The sequence below is a fragment of the Oenanthe melanoleuca genome, chromosome 19 (genome assembly GCF_029582105.1).
Source record: "Oenanthe melanoleuca isolate GR-GAL-2019-014 chromosome 19, OMel1.0, whole genome shotgun sequence".
In the NCBI taxonomy this organism is placed as follows: domain Eukaryota; kingdom Metazoa; phylum Chordata; class Aves; order Passeriformes; family Muscicapidae; genus Oenanthe; species Oenanthe melanoleuca.
In genome coordinates, this window is record NC_079352.1 from 7,333,319 (window position 1) to 7,360,939 (window position 27,621).

The window sequence follows — 27,621 nt, forward strand, 5'->3', positions numbered from 1 at the left end:
CTTTGAGGAAAAAACACTTTGTTCCAGTTTCCGCTTGTTTTTCTGCCCTGAGACAGTCAGCTTCCTTCTATTTTAACCTCTTGGGACCCTGATAAATGGGCTGAAAAGATAATCCACTCCAATCACATACTCACAAACAGCTTGTGCACACAAAGATGTCTTGAAAGAGCTGAGAGGAAGTGGCCCAGCAGAATGGTTTCTGACCTTTGGTCCTGTGGGTGGCATGTGAGGTGCATTCCCTGGCTCTGGCACTTCTTGGAGACCACGAATCTCATGAAGCTCAGGCCAACACTGTTTGTAACAGTAGGTGATGAAATACAGGGCTTCCCATCTGAAGTAAATATGCCCTCTGTGCCAGGGTACATCACCATGAACAGTTCATCTGTAGCTGGGAGGATGGAGGGCAGTTTCCAGCTGTGCACCTGCAGTGGAAACAGAGAAGCCTAAAGCTTCCCACCAAGAAGATGCTGCCTCATTAGCAGAAATATTTAAGAGTAAAATGAATTTTTGAGCAGAGGCCAACACAAGGAGTGAAAACCCCAAAGCCTGTCCTCTGGTCAGTGGGCTTTAACTGGAGCACTCTTGGAAAACCCAAATCTGTCTGTAAAACCCAAATTGTTAATCTATGAAAAGAGATCATCACTAGGACTTTTCAGATGGTGTATTCACAATTATCCTGGGAAATCTATCTGCAAGACTGTACCCCTTACAGGTCATGATTTCCACTATAAATGACACATTGGTGCAGGATTCCCTGGCTGTACAAAATCTGGGGAATCTGATGAGCTGCACACATCTGTGGTGGTTTCTTTGGACACCATTTCTTTGTAGTCACACAGCACAGATAGAAAGCATCCAGACATCAGAGTAAAGCAGCTTCCATCCCTATGGCAATTATTGCACTTCTGCAAGGTGGGAGTGATTCCCCAAGATGATGCTTCCCTCTGTGATCTCCTGTGGGCTCCAAATACAGAGAGGTCAGGAATAATCCACACATCAGGGGCTGAAGAAGGAAGGGCACATGAACAAATGGCAGCTTTGTCTCTAACAGTAAAGTGAGTGTTTCACTGCACCATTACTGAGTGTTCATGGCTGTTGTCCTGGTGGGTACTTAAGCTTTTAGATAAAAATCAAAGAGGCTTACAACAAGAGACTTCTACTGCTGGCTGTAGAAAAAACAGAATTTCCAGTATTTTTTACCAGTGCTGTGTCTTCTCTTCAGCTATCATAAGGATGCTGAATAAGGATTCAGTGTATTCCTGGAGGAGCAATTTTCCTGACTTTTAACTTCTGAAATACTTTTGTCTTTCCTTCCCTAGAAGGATTGTGAGTTTGTCATCTTTGGACATGAAACATTGCTCCATGTGTAAAAGCTGTTCTCAGGTTAATACTGGAAGCTTTTTTTTTTTTTTTTTTAAAATAGGAATTTATTTTTTAAGTAGCATGTGTAGATGAGATGACACTACAGTGAAATCCATGTTCCTATTTTCCTGATGGAGATATTTTCCATTCTGACAATAATGGAATTTCAGTGTCAAAACAAGAATAGTTTTTATAGCTTGCTATAAAATGCTGTGGAATCTTTGTATTTTTGCATAGTGCTTGGAGAAAGGATTGGATACTGAGAAAACAAGCCCTTAAACGTGTTGTTTTCCTATTTCAGCCTGAATTTTCAATGTTTCTTGGTCTGTTGTACACAGGTAACCTAAGAAAGATGCCTAAGAACAGGAAGCCATTGTGGGCTAGCTGGAAGAGGGATGTATGTCAAGCAGGGCTTTTCAAAGCCAGCATGTTCCCTACATCCAGAAATCTTTCAGCTGGTCTAATTGCCTTTAAAAGGCTTCTACACTCACCCAGAAACCAGCTGGTCTCTCAGCCCAGCTGGGAGTAGGTTTCCAGAGAGTTCAGCATCACTGAAGAATCATGTTTAGATGAATCTTGGTGCTTATTAACACAATGGGCTGCCTTACTCAGAGTACTTTCAAAGCTGCATGTTTCCAGAGTGAGATAAGAGAGTGCAGGGAATGACCTGGAGGAAGGAAAGGAGCAGATGCCTCGATGCTCACAGGTTCTGACTGGCTGTGAGGATCAGTCACTGAAACCAAACAGATGGATTCTGCTTCTTCCTGACCAGCCAAAGCAAACCCTCCTGGCTCCTGTGCTAATCCCCTGCTCCTTTCTTGCAGGTATCTCCACTCCTAGGAATGATAACAGGGACACTCATCTTGATATTTGTGCCTGCTGCCAAAAGAGGAAATGCTGAACAACTTGGGGGGCAGCTGAAGGCTCGGACTTCATGGCTGAGAGACATGAAAGCATTGATTAGAAAGTAAGAGCACGAGTAAAAAAACATGTTTTGCCTCTAATGCTTAGTCAGAGCATCCAGTGGCCTGGGTTTAGCATGGTGAGACTGGAAAGTGACAACATGCAGGGAGTTGCAGGAAGTTTAGTCTGTGTGCCTAGGAAAGAAAATCACAGTTACATGAGGCATCGACTGCTGTGACAATGCTAGATTCCAGGTTTTGCTCTAACCTTTCCAAGACTGACATCTAAGAAAAAGTCTGCTTTGTTTGGCTCATACTTCACACAAATCAGGGCTTTTGAAGTGTAGAAATTGCTGTGTTCCTGTATTAATTGTTGTGCCACTGTTGTTCAGACACTTAGATCCTTTTTCTTCTTTAAAAGAGCTGTTCTGCTGAGGGGGAAAGGAGAGTTTAACAATTTAAGATTAAAAACCACACAGAAACTTGCACTATGGCAAGTTTAAATACATGTGAACAAGCATGTGAGACTAAATCCATGAGAACTGAATGTGCTTGGGTGCTTGTATTTGTGCATAAAGGTTCACATGCTCACGAGTGCTTAAGCAGCTGCACTTCCTTCCAAAGAATTGGCCTGTAAATGTACTTTCACTTGTGATTTCAGGATTACCTTGTAATTCTGATGGGAAACTTGTGATGTTCTTCATTTTTAGAGCTTCTGGCTAGAATATCTCTCTGGTATTGTCCCCCAGTGCCAAATGACTATGAAAAGCAATGTTAGATAATTTATCATTATTTCTAAGTCACTGCTTTTGGTAGTTAGTGTAACTAATAACCATATGGTGGCATGGATGGGGAGGGAGAAGTGAAACTGTTCATCCAAGTACACAGGTGACATTTAGGGTGAAAGGCCTGTAATTCACATATCATGTCTTAGTGACCAAGTACTGACTGTCTTTTTAAACAGTCCCATGGAACAGTCCTGTGAAGCATCTCTGATGAGTTCAGTATATGATTATCAGTGGAGCATCACTTGTGAATATTCCATGCTTTTTATTCTCCTTTCCTTTGTACCTTGTGTCCCCTCTTCCCCTGGGCAAAGGGAGGTGCAGGTGTGGGGGAACACTGGGCTTTGTCCCTGCAGCTGTGGCTCCCGTTGAGGGTCCTGCTTGTCACTTTCCCCACTAACCTTCTCTTGGCTTTGCCTCCCCAGCCGCAGCTATGTGTTCTCATCCTTGGCCACCTCAGCTGTCTCCTTTGCCACGGGGGCACTGGGGATGTGGATCCCTCTGTACCTTCACAGAGCACAGGTTGTGCAGAAGACAGCAGAGACCTGCAGCTCCCAGCCCTGTGGCACCAAAGATAGGTGAGAATCAGTCAGCTGCTGTACAGAGGGGGAGAGGGGGTGGGGGCTTATTTACCAGAGGAAACAGGCAAGTCCCACAGGGACAAGGTACTAGAATGTCTGCAATTTCCTCTAGGGCCTTGAACAATGATAGGAAATGCTGGGATTGTAAACTAGGCTTTAGTTCTCTTCTTCATTGCATGAAGTCAAACCAAGGGAGAAGCAATGACCTCAGCTCTGTCTCAGTTCCCAGGCTAAGGTGCAGAGTAGAAAAGAGAAATGAGAAAAGAGACAAGAGAAATCCTCTAAGGAGGGTGTTTGGAGAGTTGAGAATTTGGGTTCTTATGACCCATCTGTGATAGCAGCAGAATAAGCTGGCAGGTTAGGAAGCCCCAGTGGTGCCTGTAATTCAGAGATTGGAATGGCTCCCCTAAAGCTGCAGGGACTAATCCTGTAGGTTTTTGTTTCTGTGTGAGGCAAGACTTCCCTGTTTTATTGCTCTTTAAACTGATGTGTGTGCTGAGTTTTGCTGAAGAATGTCCCAGAGATCTGGGACACTTTGGGCTGGAGTGTTTGATACAGTGGTTTGAGTTTTCAGTCCTGGTTGTGGAATACCACTTGCAACACATAAGCTGTGAAAAATAATTCTTCATTTTGTGATTTACAATGATGGCACAAACCAGAAAATGCTATAAAAGCATTCCTCCAGGTAAATAAAAGATACTAGAAAAACCTTTGGTCAGATCTTTTGCTTTTTAGCTTGTGAGGGAAAATAATATTAGGAAAACCTCCTTGCCTAGCAAACATAATCACATCTCAATTAAAGCAGTTAGTGGTGTGGAGTCCCATCAGCCAGAATGTCCAGCAAGCAATCTCAGGCTGTTCCACAAAAATGCAGTGAGTGAAACACACAGCTCCAGCCTGACTGCCCATCTGCTGTTCTCAAAGAGAAGTTCCCTCTCCTTGATGACACCTCAGTTTTGAACTGTCCTCAAGCTTCTCTAATGTGGCTGCCCAAGACCCTGTAATCAAGTCCATATATCCTATAGAGAATTCTCCTGGCCCTTTAAATTGAAATTAACACATTTCAAATGTGTAACCTAACAGCAAAAAGCTGCTTTGAAGTGGCCTGAAAGGAGTTATAAAGTCAAAGTATGTTGGAAATCACTCTTAAATAAGAGTCTTGTTAGGTTTCCTTGCCCTGAAGTTTCCTGGTCCATGATTTCCCCTTACATGATCAATGTACAGGTTATTAATTAGTGTTATGTATACATAATTAGCTGTTCAGGGCACTTTGTAGGAATCCCAGTTCCATCCAGGGAAGCAGTGTGAGCCGTTTGCACCCCTTTGCCCATGGATCAAAACCTGTGTACAATGATAAATTTCACATGCTGTATTTTTCTTAACTGCAGGAGAAGAGGGCTAAAATCATGAGCATTTGTTTTATTTAAAATTTGCAAAGCCATTGTGCAAATTGTGCAAATTTCCATTAGTAGGTTTACACTAATAATTTGTCCAAAGATACTTTGGGGGGAAGCTAAAAAAAAAAAAATTATATTATATTCTCTGTTTCTTTCTTTCTTTTCATTTTTTTTTTTTTTTTTAATAGTTTGATCTTTGGAGCAATCACTTGCTTCACTGGATTCCTGGGTGTGATCACAGGGGCAGGAGCCACCAAGTGGTGCCGCTCCAAGACGCAGCGAGCCGACCCCCTGGTGTGTGCTGTTGGGATGCTGGGCTCTGCCATCTTCATCTGCCTCATCTTCGTGGCTGCCAAGAGCAGCATCGTGGGAGCCTATGTGAGTGGAATCCTTTCCCTGTGCCAGCCCCAGCAAACTCCTCCTGGCACTGTGTGCACTGTCCCCTGCACAAAGCCTGGGATGTTTTCTTGCCTTTGCCCTTCTGAATGTCCTTCTTTTTGCCTCTTGCCATTCTGGCACTAAGTGTGCCTGAAATCTCAACTGTTTATCCCTGCTGCAATCAAAATTCAGAGCTCCATGGAAACCCACAGCCTTTGGGCTGTTCTGTCTGCATCTCAGGCCACACCTTTATTGCTCGGGCCTAATGTTTTGGTACAGGAAAATGGAGCACTTCCCTTGCAGTGAGGGTATTGTAGCTACAGTGGTACCAGATGACAATTACAGTGTAATTTGTCTGTGGGCAAGCTTTTGGCTCCCTTTCAGTACCATTCATTGCCATAACTAGGTGGATTGCACCAGGCCAGTATTAATTACCCAGTAATTTCAATTTTTTATCTGTATTTCCATAGCCCAGGAACCTACAGCTGCACAAATGCAGTTTAAAATATAGCCCCTCCCTGTGTGCTTCTAATTGAATTATATAAAAAGATATCAAATAGAAAAATAGAATGGTTTGGGTTGGAAGGGACTTTTGACGGTCATGTAATCCAAGCCCCCTGCAGGAACACCTTCCACTAGACCTTGCTGCTGAGAGCCCCCTCCAATCTGGCCTTGAATGTTTCCAGGAATGAGGCATCCACCATCTCCTGGCCACCCTGTACCAAAGCTTTAGCACCTTTGTAAAAAACTCCTTCCTTAGATCTCATCTAAACCAACCTTCTTTTAGTTAGTCTGAAGGGAAAAGGAAAAGCTCAACTGTAATAATCCAGCCTCAGGCTAGAAACTTGCTTTCAGTAGGGAGTAAAACTCCAGTCCCTGAACAAGTCTCTGGTTCCCTTTTAATGTCAGAATGAGAGAAGCCTGAGACCTGGGAGAAGTTTATGAAGGGAAAGTATGAGATGTTTGCAGTAGTGGGATCCCTTCTGAAAGCCCACCCTGCACTTCCACACAGCAGCACATGCTCACCCAGCAAGGAGAATTCATTTACAAGTGACCAGCCAACTGCTCTTCCTCATTTCTCTGTATTTTGAGCTCTGGCCTGGCCATGTTTATTTGCTGAGTCTCTCAGCAGCTGCCACAGTTATGGGGAAGCACAACCAGAAAGAGTGGAAGTTCAAAATCATTAAGACAGAGCCAAGAACACTCCTCTGGCTATTTAACATTCAGGTCTCTGGTTTGTGACCATGAACTAACATTTGAACTGTCAGAAAAATGATCACCTCAGACAACCTGTGAGAGGGTGTTACTGGTTAGTGAATCATTAACCCTCCTTTCATTGAGCTATCACACCCCTCACCTGCTCCTCCACCTCTCTGTGCAGACAGAGCTGTGATTTTCTCCTTTCTCAGACCTAGTGACAGACATGTTCATTTGTGGCGTTCAGTCTCTTTATAAAAGAGACCTCTCAATTTCTAGGCTGGAAATACAGGAAAAATGTTTTCAAAAATTGTGCAGCAGGAGGTGGCTATTAGTCTCATTTTAATATTTTTTTCTATTTTTTGTAATAGCCATATAACTGTTCTGCATTGTTTAAGTTATAAATATAGATGGTATCATTTAAACAATCCTAGAAACAATTTATTTTATTATGGATGAGCAGTAAATCTAATAAAGAGTCAATGATTTGCAAAGGAAGTTAGAGCTGCTTATGAAGGGGGTATAAGGAATATGAGCCTTTTTGTGATGCTGTTAGGCTGAAGCAAGAAGCTCTGCCTCTCCATAGCCCTAAATACTCTGTGCTGGAAACCTGATGCCCACAGAGAGAGGGCAGGTCTGGGTTCTGTAAAGGTGCTATCTGCACCACTTAGTTAGTGGCTTGTCTTCATTTTCTTCTGTCTTCATTCAGAGTCAGGATTGAAAACATGAAGGAGACAAATTGCTCTTGTTTGGGCTCGGTTGTTTATTAAATCTTATTTAAAGTACAGAGAGTTCAGCAACACTTCCAGCTACCACCTGAAAGCAGCAAAATGGAGCTGAATCCAGCTAGATTTTTTTAAAGTTAAACAGTCCAATAAAGAACTAACACCTAGATTATTTATACTTTTGACCCAATAACCAAACTCCTGTGACCCTCAGTGCAGCACTGACTGTTCAACCAAAAACTACTACCTGAAACTGTGAAGAAGAAGGAAGAAGACAGAAAGGAGACAACACCCAACATCCTCCATCTTGTCCCACACCTATTACTATATCCTAAAACCTTCAAATTCCAAACCCTTCCCCATGTGAAATCACACACTTCTATTTAACTACACACATGATTTTAACTCCATCACTCAAATTTGGAAACCTCCTCCAAGGCCTCAGGTCAAAAGCAGTTTTCTCCTGGGGGGTCAGTGTCAGAAAACACAGAAAGCTCAAAAAACCCAAGTTTCTGGGATCCTACAGGTTTGAGCTACCAGTGTCTCATAGCACAGGGTATTGTCGTGGCAGTGCCATACTGAATTGGCTTTCCAAGGCAAGTTTCTAAACAAACTCATGTTTTTCCATGCCATTCAAAGAGCTGTTGTAATCTTGCAGATTTCCAGAGTGTTTAATTCCCTTGTATTTCAAGGAGAACAGGAGTAGAGCTGCATTGCCAGGTTGCATGGTGCAGCAGTTTCTCATTGCTCTTTGTTTTAAGTCTCATTGGTCCATAATGAAGGGGAGAGTGTTCTGTGGCTGTGGACAGAATGATGGGCTAGGTTACCTTCCTTATCTCAAAATCCATGATAAAACCTCCTTCTGGAAACAGCACAGTAAAATTTATGGGGTGATTTTCTTCTCTCTGATGTCTTCCTTGACAGCTTGTCCTGGCTCACATCCTTGAGTTCTGTGTCTGTGAAAGGCAAGGCAATGTCTGTCCCCAGCATGGTGGCATTTGCCAACCTTCTGTACTGTGACTGTCCTTAGGCTTCTGTCATGGATCACACCGTGCAAAAATTGACAGTGAATGTTTCTGGAACCCTCATTGGCTCAGAGCCTTAAAATTCTCATTTCCAAGCAATTAAGTGGGTCCCCAAGAGATGATGTTCTCTGTCACTGTGAGAGAGCTGTGGTCATCAGCTCACCATCTCCTTCCCTGCTTTAGTTAACACTTGAGAGTTTTGATGCTTAAATGAAGTGTTCAGCACTACAGCAAGAACCTGCAGAACTCTTGCTTTTTAATTTCTTGGTTTTACAGGTTTGTTTTTTTTTTTTAAAGACCTGCATTTCCATTAACACAATCACCCTGCCCCTTACATGTCTGCTCTCTTCCTTCCTGAACACATGGACTATTTCTCTCCTGCTCAGTCCTTTCTTCCAAGTGATTTTGGTCCCTGGGGGCAGCTGCTATTCCCATTCTGCAGCAGCCACTCCCATCTGAGGCAAGTAGACAGATGACTTTTTACCAGCCAGTCTTTTCATACTGATCCAGTAGATTATTGGCAGTGGTAAAGTGGCTGGCAAGGTGAACTAAAATAGCAAATCTGTATCATTTAGCTGCCCAGATACCTGTATTTCTCTCTTTTACTATCTTGCTTAGCTGTATAGTCCAATCACTTCTTACTCAGTTTTCCTTGCAGCATATGGAATTGTGTGTTGTAATCCAGCTCCTTAAAGTACCACTTTTTCTGAAATACAAACTCTTTGAAACTTGATGGTTTTCAAACCTGTCTCTGGAAGCCCATTATATATGTGGCATCATCATCTCACACTGCTCAGACATTGCAACTGCAGATTTTACACTTGTTTAAATCTTCAAGTGACTGGAGAGAGATGCTCTGCTTTGCCTTCCTGTGACACTGTTCCAAATTCCTCAATTTCAACATCTATTTGAATTCCTCAAAGACATTTTATGATCTTGCAGAAACAGCAAATCCCAGGGTAAAACCTTGCCAGAGACATTTTACAGCACCTTAGTCTCAACCCCAGGTACTTTCTGTTGTCATGTTGGTGACCTGCCTACTTCTGAGGCATCAGTATTGCCCAGAACTGAGCTGGAGTTAGAACTGCTCCAGATTCAGGAGAGCATGAGGGTGTCCTACCACCATTTCAGAGAGAAATACAAATAATGAAGATATTGACAGATACACCCTTTGCAAACAGTCATGGAAAGTGTTTGTAACTTGCTTAGAATTTGCTGTGAGAGCTGCTGCTGTGTCCACTCTGAAACTTACTTTATTTATCATTTTTGGGAGCCAGAATTGGCTAAACTGATCACTTAAACAGAAAAGATGAGAAATCAGACACCAAATGGCCATGATGAGATGTTACACAGCAAAGCAGGAGTCAGGTGTATGTGCAGAGGTGAAATCTCAGTGTAAAATGAGGCTTCAGAAAGTGTGTGAGGAGTCACAACCATGAGCATTTCAGGAGCAATTACCTGCTCTGGGGCTGCCCTATTTGCTGTGAGCTTCCCCAGAGTCTCCCTTCTGCAGAACTGCCACATATCCTCACATGCCCTTTGCAGTGGGTGAACTCATTTCTATAAGCCCCCAGCAGCAGCTGAAGGACAGACATTTTTTAATGTCAATATCTTCTATCCTACTTTTTGATCTTCCTCTTGCTCCTCTTTTCCTTTTGCCAGTACCCACCTATTAATCTCATGTTTCATGGATTGGTTGAAATACACATTCATCAGCTCAGAGCTGGTGTGCTCTGAAATTTGTGGCATTTCAGTGATTTATTTAAAGGACTTGTGCTAAATTCCTGCACAAGAACAAGTTTTTGCTGCCTGTAGCAATTTAAATATGTGCAGTTCATATCAGCTCAAGGCTGTTGCCTGTTTGCAGTGCTGGGAGCAGGCAGGGCACGTTGGTGCTGCATTCAGAAGTGTGATTCCATCGTTCCCAAGCTCAGTTTTGTCTCTCCAGCCACAGAACCCCAGTAACAGCAGCTGCAAAGCTGCAGCAGGATTTCAGAGCAGGTCTGAGTGTGTATCCAGTACCCATGGGACACGTGGCTTCAACTCCTGGCAGCACCCTGGTTTGTTGGATGTGTTCTCTCCTTGGCAGTTGTCATTTCCAGTGAGGGCCAGTCTCAAGGCAGACCAGTGGGCAGTGGGAAAATGGAAACAGAGATTTCCTAACTGACCAGCTGGGCTGTAGTGGCTGGCTGTGACACCATCACAGAGGAAGCAGATCCAGCCACAGACAAGGGAAAAGGGAGGGAAAATATCTGGGAAACAAAGACAATTTTAGAAACAAATAGAGGAAGCCTCTGTAGATCAGTGCATAAGACTTGCTAAATAAAGCAAATTATTCCTGGTGGTGACAGGATGGTCTGAGGGGTTTAGGCAACCTCAACTGGTGTGTGGGAAAGACAGTGGCAGTGGTCACATCATGTCACAGCTCCACTCTTGCAGTTCTGTGGCTTTTAATGTCTCTTGCTGACCATCTCCACAGAGTTAAGGATTGTATTTCACCACAAGACACTGCTGTTGCAAAGCCCATCCTTAATTCCAGACTTGACTGGGCAGATATTACCCTTGTCATGCTGCTGGGGAGGGAAGGGATCCTCCACAGTTCTCTACAGGGAGCCTCAGCTCTTTTGCCACAAAGCTGAACACATAACCTGGTTCCCAGGAATGGAAAGGGCTGTGCTTTGGGGAGTTGTGGCTTTCCTGCCTTTTCTAACTGGGTTTTTGGAAAAGAATAGTGCAAATTTGACTTCATGATCCTTAAAGGGCTTTTCCAACCTCAACAATTCTATGATTCTAAGTATGCAAGCCTGAGGCTGTCTCTTCATGCTGGTTTTTCATGTTCTTCTAAAATCAAAAGTGTCAGCCTTTAATTTAGCTGCTCTGTAGATCATAAACTTAGTTTACCATAACAACATTTCAGGCCAGCCCTCTAGAGCTCTGATACAAGTCTATGGTTTGTTTATAGTCAGGATAAACCACAACAGCAACAAGGAGTGTAGGTATGAGAAAAATAAGCAACAAAAGAAAGTTTGTGACAGGTTATTTTTCTCTGAATGCCAAGTGAATAAATCTTCTCCTTTCTGTGTGTTTTGTTACAACAGATTTGCATTTTTATCGGAGAAACTCTTCTGTTTTCAAACTGGGCTATCACAGCAGACATACTAATGGTGAGTGCACTTTGGAACAGCATCTTTCTGTGTTCAGAGAAGTTTGTCAACTTGCAAGAACAACCTGAAGTTCTCAATTTCTTTCAGATCCTAGTCCCTACTTCAGCCTATTCTGGTTTTTATTATTATTATTTTTGCTTAGTGAAGAGTGTCACAGGGAGAGACAAAAAAGATCCTTTTTTGTCCTTTGTTCTGAGCACCAGGGAGAGATGTCCAGATAGGACAACATTTCTGAATTCAAATAATTTCCCAAAATTTTAAGTGCTTGTGCAAAACCTCACATGCACAGAATTCAGGCAGCATTTCCCAACAGTCAGCACGTTTGTGGGCTTTGTTATCAATAACTCAGCTTTGTTCTGCAATAGGAAATCCTTCCCTCCGTCCTCCCTCCCTCCTCTGACCACAAATGCAGCCCATCTACCTACCATTCATCACATACACAATAGAAACCCACCTCTGGGAGAGCAGAGAGGAAAAGAAAGTATAAAGAATTTTTGGACTGTGTCCACCTTGTCCAAGAGGAAAGTGTCAAGGACTTTTCAACTCATGACCTTCATTTTCCATTCTTTCTCCACCATAGAGCTTTGTAAGTCTTTCAGATCAGCAGGCTGACCTCAGCAGCCCCATTTTCACATTAAATAGTCTGGACATTTGTTCAAGAGCTCTGCATATTTTGTAGAGGTTTCCATCAGAGCCCATCAAACATAATATTGAAACCCTGTTGTGAAGGAGGAGTTGTAAATTGTATGAAAAGAAAGGCACTAAGGCACAGAACCATTACAGGACTTTCCTGAGGTCTTTTGTCAGCTTGTTGACAGAACTAAAAATATAATCAGTCTGGCATCAATAGAAAACTCCCTTGACTTGCATTTGTTGGTTATGCAAACATCAGCAAGGAAACAATCGGGCTCAGTATTCTGAGATGTGAAGATAATGGTGTTGATAAATTGATTCAGCAAAGGACTTCAAGCCTCTGCTTAAGTTCTGTTTATGTTGAAGTTCAAGGTTGTGTTTATATTTTGAAGTAGCTCTGCAGTTGCCATCACTGATGGCCATTCATGTCTGATGAACTTTCCATCTTTCACTCATCTGTGCAGGGAACAGTTTGAGAGCTGGGGTGGTTAAATCTACTCCTCTCAGTGTGAGTGAAAGAGAGAAACAAAGGCTGCCAGTGTACTCTGGTAGCATTGGATGGCTCTTAATTCCTCCTGCCAGGTCAGCTGTGGTGGGACAGAGCTCTGGGGCTTCCCTGGGACTTCCATGGCCCTTTGCAGCTTGTGCTGAGTCCAAGGCTGCTGTGGCCATCCATAGTGTGGTATCTCAGCACTTGCACAGATGTGCAGCCTGCAGACAGCTGTGCTGAGGGAGAAATTACAGTACAATATGTGATTCCTGCCTCCTGCCAGAGCTCCCTGTCACATCCTGCCTCTGGCTGTGGTGTTCCTAGGAGCAATCCCAGTTCTCTCCACTCAGAATTAGTGGAGAGGATTAAATAGCAGCTGCTTTATACCCTTCTGAACATTGGCTGGCACAGGTGAGGGCTCAGCTGAGGTGGTCCAGCTGTCAGGAGTGAGGATCCTGTCAGACATGTTCAAGGTCTTCCAGAAAATCTGTGCCAGAGACAGACCTAATATTTGACCTGTGCTGTCTCAAGGTAACCCCAAAAGATATTTTCAACCAACTGCTCTGTTATATCAAGGATATTAGGGCTGTCATCATTGTCCCATTTAATTACAGAGGTTTTTGTGTTGATTTCAATGTGACTTCAATATCCTGTAGCTTTTTAACAGCTTTTATAGGATTTGCCATCTGTCTTGCCAGCATCCTATAGTCAGTTTCATTTTTTAGGGATGCATTTACAGTTATTTATGTTGCTTTAATGCAAAAGAGTTCAGTAAGAAATGATTGGAAATAGTAGTTCAATTTTCCAAAACATAGGAAAGAAACTAAAACCATGTTAAAAAATTTATTTTGGTAATTGCTGCCAACTTTCCAGCTCACTCTTCTCTGGTCTGTTTAGGAAAATGAACTGAGTGTGGTCTATAATGCCCAGCTTGATGCATTAACAGCATGAATGGACATGTGAAATTTTTAAAGAAATAAATGTAAACATTGCTTACTGAGGACAGGGCTGGAAGCAGACAGATCACACAGGGGATGAGAGGGGCTTAGACTGTCAGTAGGTGAGAGCCAAGGCTACAGCCACATTTGACAGACAGCTGGGTGGGAAGGCATTGCCTGAGAAAAACGTGGAAATGCTTTAGCAGATGCACTTTATATGTTTGGCAAATTAAATTTACTGATTACTATTTATTTGGTGTAATCAGAAGTGTGTCTGTTCTTGCCTGAGGCTGGGAAGGAGTTTAAAAGCATTATTAGTGTAAGCTTAACAACACTTTCATCCTATACATAAATATTACCCTGTTTTCATGGATAAAAGCTCTCAGTGCTGCCTGAACACTGTTCTTGCTGATTTCATTATGCCAGGAGTGAGGCTTTTTGGAAACTGCATCCAGGTGATTTCTCACAGCTTTCCCAAGATTTACAGATCCCATGACTGCTTAAGAATCCTATTGGGCAAGTTGTTAAGGACCTCCAGAGGTTTTGCAAGTTTAATTTCTGTAGCAAAACAAGGATGTTTGCTTATTATCTTCCAATTAATAGTTGGCTCTTCCTAGTGCTGTGCTTGCATTGCATCCAGTGCTCCTCCTGCAGAAGGGTCAGAGCCCAGCTCCTCAGCTTTTCTGCAGTGCAAGGTGCCAAGTGCTGGCTCTGATAAAACTGCTAGTGCTGCAGTTCTGAGATTCTGAAAGGCTGAGATTTGTTCTGAATGCAAATTTGTACAAAACAGGTCTTACTCTCCTGAGCACAACTCTCCAGATCTCCTCCCAGGCACATGCTCAGATGGTGCTTGGGGAAAGGAGGGAGGCTTTGTATGGAGCCTGCTAATTATGAAACAGATTTCATCAGCCATCTTTGCAAATTGGCCTTAAAATTACCAGAACCCCAAAGTAGCATTAAAACTGCCTTGTAACAGCAATAATGGATGAGCTTCAGTGCAGCAGGCAGGTGGGTAACACTGAGACCTGTGCAGTGTGTGGGGCTTTGTGGAATCTTTGGGGCTTTCCTCCATACCATATCTCAGAAACAGAGATGATGGACAGGGGCTTGGAATTTTTGTGTAAGAGCCACAAAGCAATTTAAAGTGCCTCTATTTCAATCACAGTCTCTTTAGGTCTTTGCTGAGAAAAGCCATCCTCCAGTTTATGCATAGTCCTCATATTCAATGCAAAAAATTGCTCTGCATATTTCTGCTTTCTTTTAAAACATTAGTTCTTTCTAAATGGTCATGACCTGCCATGAAGGAGCTGCTTTGATGTTTTGTTGTAAAGTCAGAGTCTTCCTTTAGGCTTGAAACAGGCACAGACTGGTGCTCAGCTGTGCCATAGGCACGTAGGAATGTGGCTTTTATTCTGATTACCTTCCCTAAAAATAAAACTCAGTTATTTATTTAGTACAAAATGCTGCCCTATTTTTATAGCGAAAGATAAATTGCATTTCCAGAGGTTCTTGTTGCTTGTCTGAGTGCCTCCACACAATACTCCAAGTGCTGCAGGTTAGATTTGAAGGCAGGGTGAGGAATGGCTGAGAATGAGGGAACACAGCCCACTCCAAACCATCCAGGATCAGCTGGTCCAAGGGTGTCCTGCTCCACGGTGTGCTGGGAACCACAGCAGCCTCCTTTCACTTCATTTAGGAGTGTTTTTTATAGGCAGTGTCTGCCTGCCTTTTGTGGAGGGTCTCCCTGGATCCCAGCCTTTCCCTTTTCTGAGCAGCAGGGACAGCTGGGCCATTCCCAGCTTCTGTCAGTGTTAGTGCTTGTTTTCTTTGTCTTTGGTGCTTCTGTCCTGACCCAGGAAGGGCAGCAGAATGCTTGAGAGAGTAGAGTTTCTAGCTTAGGCATAAACATCAGAACTTACCTCTTTGGCACGTGGCCTTTTCCTGGGAGAAGGGTGAGCTCTCCTTGGCTTTCCCCATTAACTTTTTTCAGACCAGCTCCTGCTGGTTCTCTCACAGGAAGGAGATGTCAGCAGTAATCCCTGGCCTTTCTGAACCTCTATTTAAAGAGCAGAGGTTTCCAGAGCTGCTTGGTCAGCCCATCCTCTGTGCTGCCTGCCTCTGGACCTGGATCAGGGATGAGCCAGGACAATCCCACAGGCTTCCTCCCTGGCTGCTGTGGCTCTCCCACCTCCAGTTTCTGTGGCATGTCCAAACCAGGCCATGCATGGTTTGAATTTAGGTCTATTTTAGTACTGAAGTGCCCATTTAGAGTTGTAATTTACTTCTGTCTTCCAAGAACAGTAGATGTTTGCTTCCAGCTGCTTCCTGTCCATCAGGACAAAATGTTTTTTAAGTAGGGATAGGGTGGAGGTTTTTTGTTGGGTTTTTTTTGGTGTTTTTTTTTCTTTCCAATATGTTTTTCAAGGAGGTGATGTTCATTTGCTTGCTACATGTTGGGTTTTTGCTTTGAGAGGGGTGTTTGTCTCTTGAATTCCAGACCAAATACACCAAGTTTTAGCACTTTATGGTGTTTCAGCCATCAATAACTTCTTCAGCTAAGCTGGAAACTGTACTCCTGCTTGCAAAACTATTTTGTATAATATAGCTACACAAGAAAAATTATGTCTAATATACATGTGTATATTCATGTATATAAATATTTAGATATGCATGTACACATATGATACAGGTATCATTAAGATTTCTTCCTCTAATTAGCATCAATGCACTGCCACTCCCTGAAAGTGGTACATTTTAATAAATGTGCCGTTTCTTTTGTCCTTTTGCTACAAAAATTGATAGAATACAGAACCAGGCAGTTTTTTTTCTCCAGATTGGTTAACATAAACTTTACAGAAAGAAAAAATATTTTAGGTTTCAAATTTCGTGTTTCACATTTATGCACAACTCTTGAATTAGGTAGAATTTCACTTTATCTACTCAGATGCCCTTTCCCAAAGAGTTCTTGCAGAATCCATCTCCACTGCCCCTGTGTGAACTGGGCCAGGTGAAAAGAACAAAAATAACTCACTCTTAATTTTTCTTTTCTTCTGTCTGGTCTATCCAGGTTGCATCCATTATCTGCCTCTTTAGGGAGTGGGAATGAATTGTGGGGCTCTCCTACTGCTCACAATCTGACCTTCAGCACATTTCTGTGTCTCTAATGAAGTTTAGAGCTAATTTTCCTCTGGGGATTTCTTTCTTCAAGTCATGTTCTGAGTTCCTGGATGCAAAAGGAGGGCAGGACCTGACACCCACAGCTGGGCATTGCTCTGGATCTGAGCACATCTTGCTCTTGTGTTGTACAACAGAAGCTGAACAGGGTGTCTGCTTAATACATGGCATGAAAGTGCATTAGCAGTGTGCATTTGCAGCTTTGTCAAAGCAGGGATGAAAGAACTGGCAGGTCATCTGAACACACATGGTAAACCCTGAGGAAAAGCATTTAATCTAATTTTACCCATAATTCGGAATTGTCTGTGCTTGGAATGAGATGATAATTTTAAATAAGCATCAGTTCTTTTTTAGTGTGGATTTTCTCAATGCTCTTTCTTTTGTTTCTGGTTTTTATGGTAATTCTTTCCACTGCAGACAGGGCAACTCCCCTTCCCTGTGAGGAGTAGTTCAAGCACTAATGTACTTTAGTCCTGTGCCCTGAGTCAGTCCTCCCTGCCAGTCAGTTCAGGTAAAGGAGCTCTGTGTGTCTCTGGCTGGAATGGGCCAGTCCTGAAATGTCACATTTAATTAATAAATCACCTTGGGAAAGGATTGCAAGGATGCTGGCAAGGCAGAACTTGTAAAGAAAGACTGAAGGCAGCCCAGCAGAGAGAAAGTGGATAAATAAAATGGATCATGGTCTCCAAAGAGCTGAACAAGAGTCATTCCTGTCAGAGCCACAGGAAAGGCACAGTGAGATTCAGTGCTTACAGGCAGAAACAATGCTCACTTGGATTTAGAGACCCATTGAACTCTTCATTACTTCCAGCCTTTAAATCAAGACAGGATCAATTCATAAACTGGGATATGTGGACTTGGTGGAGATGTCCTTAGCCAGTGTCTTTAACAATTTATGCAAGAGACAATTACTTCCTTCTGCCTCTGAGAAGGGTATTATAAAATTGCACAGGACAAGGGGTTCCTAGGTTTTTTTATTTTTTTAATTTTTCATCCCCTGCCATGGTTAGGGCTTTGTTATCTGTGAGCTCTAGTCCCTTCATGGGGAAGTAATTTGTGTTTTCCACTGCTCCTGTGTAATCTGACTGATTCTGCATGACCTGGCTAAGGGTGTCATGTCCTATTAGAGGAGTGGAGCCCAAAATGCATTATCTTGGCTATGGAAAATTTTCCTAACGTGACTTTGTCACTTTTCACAAATGGAATCACAAATTTTTGAGAAAAATGTAAAGTGGCTAGAGATGGACTGGGAAGAGGGGATGGGTGACTGTGACCTTTCATACAGATGTGGATTGCTGATGGTTTAGGAAACAAAATAACTTTTATTATGGAATAAACCAAATATCCCAGGTTACAGCACAGCCCTTGATGGGAAGGCTGGTGGTGTTGAGCTACTTTCAATTTCATTCTCCTCACCAGCAAAGCAAAATGCAGTCTGAGGAGCAGCAGCAAAGTGTCTTGTGGGCAAAGCTGATAGTGCAAGCAGTGCTGAGAATGGAGCAGGGTGGGCAGAGCTTCCTCCCCTCTGCACCTGCCAACAGGAAAACTCCAGAGCAGGGAGGGCTCTGAGCCATGGGCTGGCCATGGCTCTGTCTGGGGTGGCTGCTTTGTTTTCTGCTGCCCTGGGCATGCACTGAGCAGCACAAGACAGATGGGCAGGTTCTTGCTTCAGCTGCTTCACCATTTTTGTTTCTGTCCCCTCCTTTGCAGTACGTGGTCATTCCAACTCGCCGTGCGACCGCCGTGGCCTTGCAGAGTTTCACTTCACACCTCCTGGGAGATGCTGGCAGTCCTTATCTCATTGGATTTGTAAGTGCTCACAGCAGGCTCTGGCAGGGCTGCCTTTTGTTTCTGAGCTGCTCATCTGAAATGCCAAGTTGGTCCCTGCTGGGAAGGAAGGCCTGTGTTTGTCAGCAGGATGGGAAGTGCTGCAGAACAGTGCAACTTCTTTTACCTGGCTGGGTTGGGTTGTTGTGAGCTGCAGTTCAAACCAGGGGCACTGCTTGGGTCTGGTAAATAAACTTCCACATCTTTTTATCCTGAGGTGTTTATAAAACCCACAGACAGCTCTGAAAAGAGTGAGTGTTCTTGCTGTGGTGTGGACATGGGGCTGATAGAAATTAGGTTGGAAGAGAGTCGTGTGTGTGTTTAGCTGTTCACTGACCTCAGAAACCAAATGCCTGTTTGTGGGCAGCAGCACACAGCTGTACCTGGTTTGTATGATAGTAAATCATAGAACCACAGATTATTCTGGGCTGGAAGGGCCTGACAAGGATCATCCAGTCCAGCTCCTGGCCCTGCACGGACACACCAACAATCTTACCCTGTGCCTGAAAACACTGTCCAAATGCTCCTGGAGCTCTGGCAGCCTTGGGGCCATTGACATTCCCTGGGCAGCCTGGGCAGTGCCCAAACAGGGGTTTTTATTAGTATTTTTATTAGTTTTATTAATTTTTATTTTATTTTTATTAGCACTTCTTCCTGGGGTGTTCACTTTGGGTTCCTCTCTGTGACTCCTTTGGTGGCTGGCCTTGGTCTGACAGGGAATTTCCCTTCCTATTCCACCATTATCCTACTGCAGAACAGAACAAGAGACCCAGCTCCAAAATCTGGCAGTCAGAGAACATTCACAGTTGAAAATAAAAGGCCTGGGAAATGTAATGAGGAAAAGAAATCTAGATATATTGGGGAAATGTCTTTTTCCTTCAGTGGAGTTTGATGCATGGAGTTTCAGAGATCACAGATCATCATTTATAAAATATAGTAGCTTCCACAGAAATCCCTAAGTGACCCTGCTCCTGATGTGCTGAAAGTGCTGCTGCCCAGGGGTGTAACTGGGATCTTCACTGGTCCCATCACATGAGAGACAGGACTTTGATGTCCTCCTCCAGCTCAGACACAGCTGCTGGGTGCTGTGGGGCTTTTTTATTTTTTACAACCATCATTGCTCATCTGTTTGTCCTGTAGACACCAGTGTGTGTAGCTATATATATTTATTTATATATATTTGATTTTGTGAGTTTATCTGTTTAATTATATATAAATGTTTGTTTTTGAGTGGCAATGCTATGGCTGCTCTGTAGCCCTCTGGAGCACACAGGAAAAGGCAGATAGAGATAAGACTGAGAAGAGCAAAGGAATGAGAAATCTCTCAAGAGAATAAAAATGCACAATTTAGCTTAATTCTTTGTTTACTTCAATGTTGTGGGTACCTGGGGAGAAACAATCTTATTTTAGAAGTTATTTGAAGGTGGCAGGAACAAAGGAATTGCAGGAGAAGCTGCTTCAGGCAGGGCAGGTGGGGAATGTGGGAGAGGAGAAGGGAACAGGCAGGACAGGGGCAGACCAGGCTGCCTCAGTGACTCTGCTGCATGTTCATCCTTTTCCTTACAGGAGAGGGATGTCCAGGAGGAATACCTAGGACTCTGAATGATTGCAATTATTCTTGAAAGTTGCCTGGGGCTCTTCAATGTCATATATTAAAAATAAAAGGTCTTTGGTTGTAGAAATAATGTGTCTTGCCCTCCTGGTATTCAGAGATCAAGCAAGTTGTGAGTTACTTAAGGATTCTTGGCTGAAATATGTATAGCCCCAATTTAATAGCTGCATTAGGCTTTCTTTAGACTGGGGAAATATTCATTATTATTTTGAATTATCCTTTTCTAATGCTGCAGTTGTTGGGCAGTTGTGATTTGGGAGGAGGTGATGCAGGTCCATGGCTCTGAGCAGAAGAGAAGGAGTGAAGCACTCATGTCATGAAAGGATCCAGCATCCCTTTGTGCAGCCTCTTTTCTGGCTGGGCTGATTCATCCTTCCTCTGCTACCAGGACTGAAAGGTCAGCTACAGCTCCACATAACACAGGCAAACAAATACTATTTAAAGTGAAAGGACAGCCAACTTCTGCACCAGAGCTAAGGCAAGCAATGGGCCTGGGTATTAAAAACCACAGGAATTGTCCAGCTGCAGTGCAGGATGGAGACCTTCATGCAGCATTGAAACCCCACCTGGGCAGGTTGCAGAAGGGGCTCAGATCCCAACCAGGATTTTCCAGGCAGTCTGTGAGGGCTGAGTAACCTGCTCCTGCTGGATGTAAAGGAAATTTGGGAACCTGATTGCCAGAGTCCTTCTGGGAATCCCTACCCAGGACATCAACTCCCATTGCTGTGACTCCAGACTCTTCACCAGGCAGACCAAGAGCAGGGGGTGGGTTTTGGAGAGCAGCAGAAGGCACTGGAGGTGTCCAAGGAACGATTGGATGTGGCACTTGGTGCTCTGGTCTGGTTTGCAAGGTGATATTCAGTCACAGGTTGGACTTGATCCTCTCAGAGTTCTTTTCCAACCTTAATGATTCTGTGAGCTGCAGTAACAGGCAGGCTCAGAAGGTGAAACAGCCTCCTGATCACTTGGGTCCACCTGGGATCCTGGAGTTCTGCTGTGTCTCCCCTGAAATCCCCTCACTAAATGATCAGTGCTTTGGTCAGACATGGCTGGAATCCTACATGGTTTTGGTGAGTTTATAGTGAGATTCCCTCTAGCAATGCTCTTAATAAAGAGCTGGTGACCTTGTCCTTGTAGGACTGAGCTGTGGCAGGCAGTTGTCTCTGCTGGATACCAATAAATGTTGTATTGATCTTAAAATGCCCGTGTGGAACACAGGAGGTGCTGATCAGCCACAGCCTCAGGTGTGCAATTGCTGCTGTGCTCTGTGGTGTGTCCTGAGAGCTCAAGGTCACACTCAGACTTTCTGTAACTTCACCCCATTCCAAATCTTGCACTGCAGCTCCTTAAACCACCCAAAGCAGCAAATACACATTAGTGCTTAAAAGCTAAGTGGCAGGGAGCACATGTGTGGCTATTTTTCATGTCCCTTTAAATATTGATAACTTCTATTATGGTAAAAAGGCTCAAGATTGACTTACAAAGGAGTTATGCAAATGCAGCTTTAGGGTGGCAGCTGTAATTTGCATAAAGCTTTTCTACATGGCAAGCTCTGAGATCAATTACTGTAAATCAGCACAGCCTGTTCATTGCCAAATAAGAATAAGCATTCTGCAGTATTTCAGTAGATGAGAGCATTTATTCCTAGAGAGCTGAAACTTTTTTCGAGATCTTTATGATAACCAACCTGTAGAGTTTAAATAACTCCTTTTTAACAACTCCAGTGTCACTCATGCTTTATTCTTGAGGCAGTTGGTGAGAAACCTCACCTGCTGAGTGCTTTACACCCAAATGTGTGTAGTACTTTTCTGTCTTTGACCACTCCCACTATGCAGACATGATTGCTGGAGCACAGAAGTGTTAAGAGAAGTGCCCCAAATCCCACCGTTAATGTTCAGTATCAGATAAAGGTCTTTAACTGCCGCCCTAGACAGCATTGCAGACTCAGAAGAGCAAGTGGATGGAGGGGGCAGCAGCATGTGAAATAGTTACCTCTTCTCAGGCTACATCACAGCTCCAGCTTTTTGTATCACTAATTCTGGTTTGATCTTTAAAATAACACAACTTCAAGTCCATGCTCCTGTGTCCATCTGTGCACAGGCATGAACCTGTTTTCCCTGCTCAGGGTTTATATCATCCTTCTTGTTGTGCTCCCCTCCACCTCCTGACTGCTCTTCTGCTTCTGGAAATCTGAATACAGGCAAAAGGGGGTTTTTATTTCAAGGCTGTGGCTTGGGAGTGTTTCTTTCCTTCCTCCAAACTTGTAATTTTCTTCTACCTCTGCACTTTCCTGGTCCCTGCCAGCAGGACCTGCTGCAGGCACTGCTGTCCCTCCCTGTGCAGAGCTGGTGCTGCTGTGGGCACACACTGCCCTCACTGAGCTGGTGCTGCCTGCTCTCCTGTCTGCTGAAACTCTCTCTCATCTTCTTTGTGCAGCTGTTCATAAGGTCTGAGGGTGAAAACCAGTCTGTATCTCCTCATCACGCCTGTGAGGAGATGTTCTAAACTGCCAGAGACAGCTCTCCACCATGAGCACCTTTTGATGGGCTCAGACCTTCTCCCTGGGCTCCTCTGATGGTGGTTCCCATCCTCCCAGTCCTCCTGGGCTGCTCCAGTTTTACTGGAGGGACACCATCTCCAGCCATTCCATGCCAGCTGGGCTGTGGGAGCCTTGGCACCCTTCACTCTTCTTCCTTCCCCAGCTTTCCCTGAGCAGGTTGATAAATCTAATGAGCTATTTAAGCAGCAAGAATACTAATGATCTTCCTTTAGCAAGTAGTTAGCAGAGCAGTGTTAATTATCCCTGGTGCAGAATATCAGGGCAGGCAGATCAGCATTTCATTAGGGGCAAGGCAAGAAAAACTGTAGTAAATGCAGCAATTAAGATACTTTTTAATGAAAGTTATAACTGGAGGTGCAGATTTCACAGCATCTTGGCCCAGTTTGAAACAGCTTTTTTGTTAATTTGGTTGAAGCTGTTTACCTAACCAAGTATATCTGTATTGAAAGACTTGCCTGCCTGAGAAAGCAGAATTTATGTATTATGGTTTAAAATTCATATTTTATAGTTTAAAATGCTATGGTTGCTTCAGAGTAGGACATGCTTATCTGGAAGAACACTTTTTCCAGTTCAGTTTGCTGGACTAAAACTCCCATTGGGAGTCAAATCCACTTCTGTCTGACTTTAAAAAAAGGTATTGTAATAAAGTGGATTGTTGGGATGTGATGCTGCAGTCTGGGTGTTCTGTCCTGTTTGACCCATGCAGCCATTCCTCAAATATGGCCCTTGCTGGTGGTTGCACAGTCCTGTCTCTCCTGCCAAAGCAGGGTAAGAGATGAACTCGGGGTCTAAAAGGCAGTAATGTCCTGTAATAAAAATGTGCAAAATACTCTCCTGGCATCACTCTCTGTTTCATGGACCATCAGGAGATATTCCACTGCTCCTGGGCTGAGGATGGAGCAGAGGTCTCTGTCTTGTGGCCTTTTGCAGCATGTTCTAACACAGTGTACATGAGTCTGTATAAGCAGCATCCCCCATCAGCTGATGGTAGATGAAATGTGATACACATTTATGGTTTTTATTGTTCTTTCTTTACCAAGTCCCAGCTGCTTGGCAGGTGTGGGGTAACCCTGATGGCATCACTCCTCCTGTAGAGATCTTTCCCCACATTCATGCTTGTTTGTGACCCACACTGTGGTGGGTAAAATGGAACTTGGCCTTGCCAGTCTGAACATCTGCTGTGCTCCTCCTTATTACCTGTTTCTCCAAGCAGTAACTTTAAGTTGAGGATTTCTCTGGTCCTGAGTTATTAAAAGCCTTTTTCATAGTGCACTGAAAGGCCAAATCTTTGACATAGCTGTCAGCTGCAAAATAATAGGAGAATTAACCACCTGGAGACCAGTCCTGAAGGGATTGATCTCCTCATTGCAACGAGCTAACAAACTTCCCACTTCTGATAACTCAGGAACAGATAAGATTTAAGTCTGCCAATAAAATACCAAATGACTTCCCATCTCTAAAATGCTCTGTGCCAAGAGTTCACAGCCTGCTTTGGTGTTTTTTCAGAGTTTTGTGCATCTGTCATGTTCATGACTGTTAGATGTACAGGTTCTCAGTATTTTTGATAAATGTTTAATGTAGGTGAAAGTATCTCATTAGAGAAAGCCCAGAAATCCAAAGCAGGTCATTGTTGCACTGGAGTATTTCAAGCTCTGTCTCATCTGCTCTATCACTCCTCTGTGCACCAAAAACCTCTTTAAATAAATGTTCTCTTCCTCTGAGCTGCCAAGGATGCTGCATGCTCCCAACATGGACAGTTTTCATGGTGCTGAGCACTTTTCAGAATGTGTCCAGATTCTCTTCACCGTAAGGAATCACTTTGCTTTTGTGGGATATACACACAGGGAAGGGGCCCATGCTGCCAGGAGAGGTGGGGACAGGGATGCTGCTGGCCCTGTTCCTACATGGGAATGGGTGCCCCATCCAATGTGCTCATGTACCTGGGCCCTGTCATGGCATTTCTTCACATTCCCCTTGGTATGAAGCATCTCTCTCTGGGATCAAAAGAAGTCCAGTCTTAACTTAGAAAATCCCTGGGCAGACCAGAAAGTTAGTTAATGGCTTCAAGAAAAGAGACTTTCAACCCTTTCCAGGGACAATGGGGCAGATATTGCTCTGATGTACCAAGTCCATGTCCTGGCATAGCAAGCAGCATCCTCATGGAGCACCTTAACTTACTGTGGCCTTTTTCAAGGCAACACCATGTATTTAATGCAGCCTGGTCATCCTGGGAGGGGGAAAATATCATTAAAAAAACAGGTTTACTTCCTCTTATTATAAAGTGTTCCTTGTGCCATTTAGCACAGTGTAAATGCTTCTGCTCCCCCCCAGGCCCAGCAAATTCTTTACTTTATAAAATCCCTCATTTTTGCTTTCTCAGCTTCATTTGCATTCATATTCCATTTTATTTTTTAGAAAATTAGAGAAATCTTTCACATTCATACTCACTTCAGAGTGGGTGGATCCCAAACCATTGTGGGGGTGCAGGGAATACTGTGTTAAGGAACTGTACTGTAGTGATCAGCCAGGGAGAACCTGGCTTGTATCAAACTGGTAATCATGAAAATCAGATCTTTGTGCCAGAAATAGCCTTTTATGTAGCAGGATTTATGCCCAGGTGGCAATGTCAGGAATTTAGAGAAGCCAGTTGCAGAGGAATTGAGATACTGACTCAGCAACAAAAGAGAGGAAATGAAACGGTGATTTCAGAGATGTTGTTGCCATTACACTGTGTAATTAATAAATCAGTTAATTTACCAGCCCAGACTGTTCAGGAGAGACAGAACATGAAATCCAGATCCCTTCCTTGGCCTTCAGCCCACCTTGGCACCTGCTGTATCCACAGCCTGTCCCCTGTTCCAAAGCACACACCGAGTACTTCCCAAGAAAACAGTGAAGTTTCCCTTGGTTCCTGTGCTGTCTCCTGACTCAGGTGGAGGCTCAGCTGGGATGTGGGATGGTGCTGGGGTTGGGATGTGCCTCTGCAGCTGCCCTGTTGGTTCTGTGGAAGCAGGAGCTGTCTGCAGCTGGACTCCATCCAAGCTCTGCCAGCGGCCGAGCGCGCCGGCCGCGCTCTGCTCCAGAAACGCCTCAAGCTGAGCTCTGTTCAGCAGAGTCACTGCTCTTGGTCTGAGCTTTGTGCTCAGTGAGGGAGGAGACCTGAACTTTCACAGTCAGCTTGGTATCAAAGACTTGTGATTAGACTGCAGAGCAGCAACAGGACTCCCTTCTGGATTTTCCACCCCCACATTCTGCATACGTGTTTGGAAGATTTTCACCTCCCAGCTGGAGGAACAAAGGAAGGAATCCCACACACAACTCCTGCTGCAGAGCTGGCACCAGCCAGGCACAGCCCCCGCAGTTTGTTACTCGTGTTAGAGAGAAGACACCAAAAATTATTCTTGATTGGGTCTTGCCAAATCACAGTTGGCCAGCTCAGGATGCTGGCGTTGTGAGGAGTCTGGAAAGCCCAAAACTGGCGGTACAGAGCAGACCATTTGGCAAATGGTGTGTCATTCTTGGAGCCTAGCTCTGTAATTATGTCCTGTGTCCTCTTGAGAGGAGATGCCAAAGTTCCAGCCTTAGCAGGTGGTTTGTAACCAAATGGAACAAAACAACAGAGAATGGTGACTGTTAACAGCAAAAACATATATGTGGGTCCTGATAAAATTCTTGAGTTAAGAGATGAAGACATTGGAGAGGGAATTATATGGAACCACCAGCAGGCTTGGAGGAAAGTATTATACCTTGAAAAGGAGGAAAGGCATTTTTTCCTAAACTGTGCATTTACAGAATGTGTTTGGTTAAAAATGAAAAATACAGCAGATTTAATAATGACATGATTTGTTGCTATAAAAGGTCAACACAATGCGTTAGAAGGGAGGGTGTGGGACAAACTGCATTGGGAGATTTATTTGTTGGAGACTTTACACTTTCAAAGCTGCTTTTTAGCCTAGAATGTCATGTCATCCACAGAGAAAGCAATCAGGAGCACATGCATGGCTTTTCATCCTCTGCTGCTGACTTACCACGTCAATTTGTCAAATGATTTATAGTCTGGTCCTTTTAGAGAATAATTGTATCCATTCCCAAAAATGAAAAGTGCTTTAGAATGTCTAGATTTCTGTTTCAGAATATCCTCAATTCTGGCTATTGCAGCCTGACAGAGACATTGACTCGATGCCAAATTCTGGTTCATAATGAAGAGTAAGGGAAATGTTTGGAATTAAGGTGTCTGGATACAAAAGGAATTAATGACCAACTGATGTCCCTGTCTCCTGGGTGCAGAGCACATTCCGCTGCTTTCTTGTGGGTGCATTCTTTTCACATTCAAGTCTTGTTGCTGTTTTTTAATAAATCTCTCAGACTAATGGCCACTTTATTTGCATTCAGTTTCACATGAGAATTGGAACACTCGTTTTTCTTCATGTCTTTTACTCTGTGAATAAAGTTATTTTTGAGAGGACTAGAACACTTCTATATCCCAAGCACTGAAATTTTCTCCTCATCCATTCTAAGGCAGGGAATAAAACAGAGAAATCAGGCTAAAACCTTTCAATTCTTTCTGTAGTTACTCTCTTCCAGGGTTAATTTTTTGAGAGGGCTCCATCCTGCAGGACATGTGCACGTCCTACAGTAGTGTCACCTCCAGCTCTGGGCTGGCAGCTCCTCCTTTCCATCCCTGCACAGGAGCCAGGCTGAGCTGTGAGAGGGGCACAAGCACACTGAGACCCCCAGAGTCCCTGCTAAAACACACCCAGTGTCCTTTTCTTTTGGGTCTCCATGAGCAGCATCCTTCTGGGAGCTCGTGTTGTGCTGAGGCATCTCCTCACACACAGTCACCTTCCAGGTCTCTGCAGAATGTGAATTGG

The 27,621-nt window shown here is 43.8% G+C and overlaps 1 protein-coding gene across 3 annotated transcripts in view; it reads left to right on the forward strand.

Moving 5' to 3' along the window:
- Positions 1-27,621, forward strand: part of LOC130260965 (sphingosine-1-phosphate transporter SPNS2-like) — a 131,705-nt gene that overhangs the window by 84,115 nt on the left and 19,969 nt on the right. For all 3 annotated transcript variants that reach the window (XM_056506790.1, XM_056506792.1, XM_056506791.1), the window contains exons 6-10: positions 2,187-2,329; positions 3,475-3,627; positions 5,216-5,405; positions 11,451-11,516; positions 18,462-18,560. In XM_056506790.1, coding sequence (XP_056362765.1) covers positions 2,187-2,329; positions 3,475-3,627; positions 5,216-5,405; positions 11,451-11,516; positions 18,462-18,560 — 651 coding nt within the window. The remainder of the gene's footprint in view (positions 1-2,186; positions 2,330-3,474; positions 3,628-5,215; positions 5,406-11,450; positions 11,517-18,461; positions 18,561-27,621) is intronic.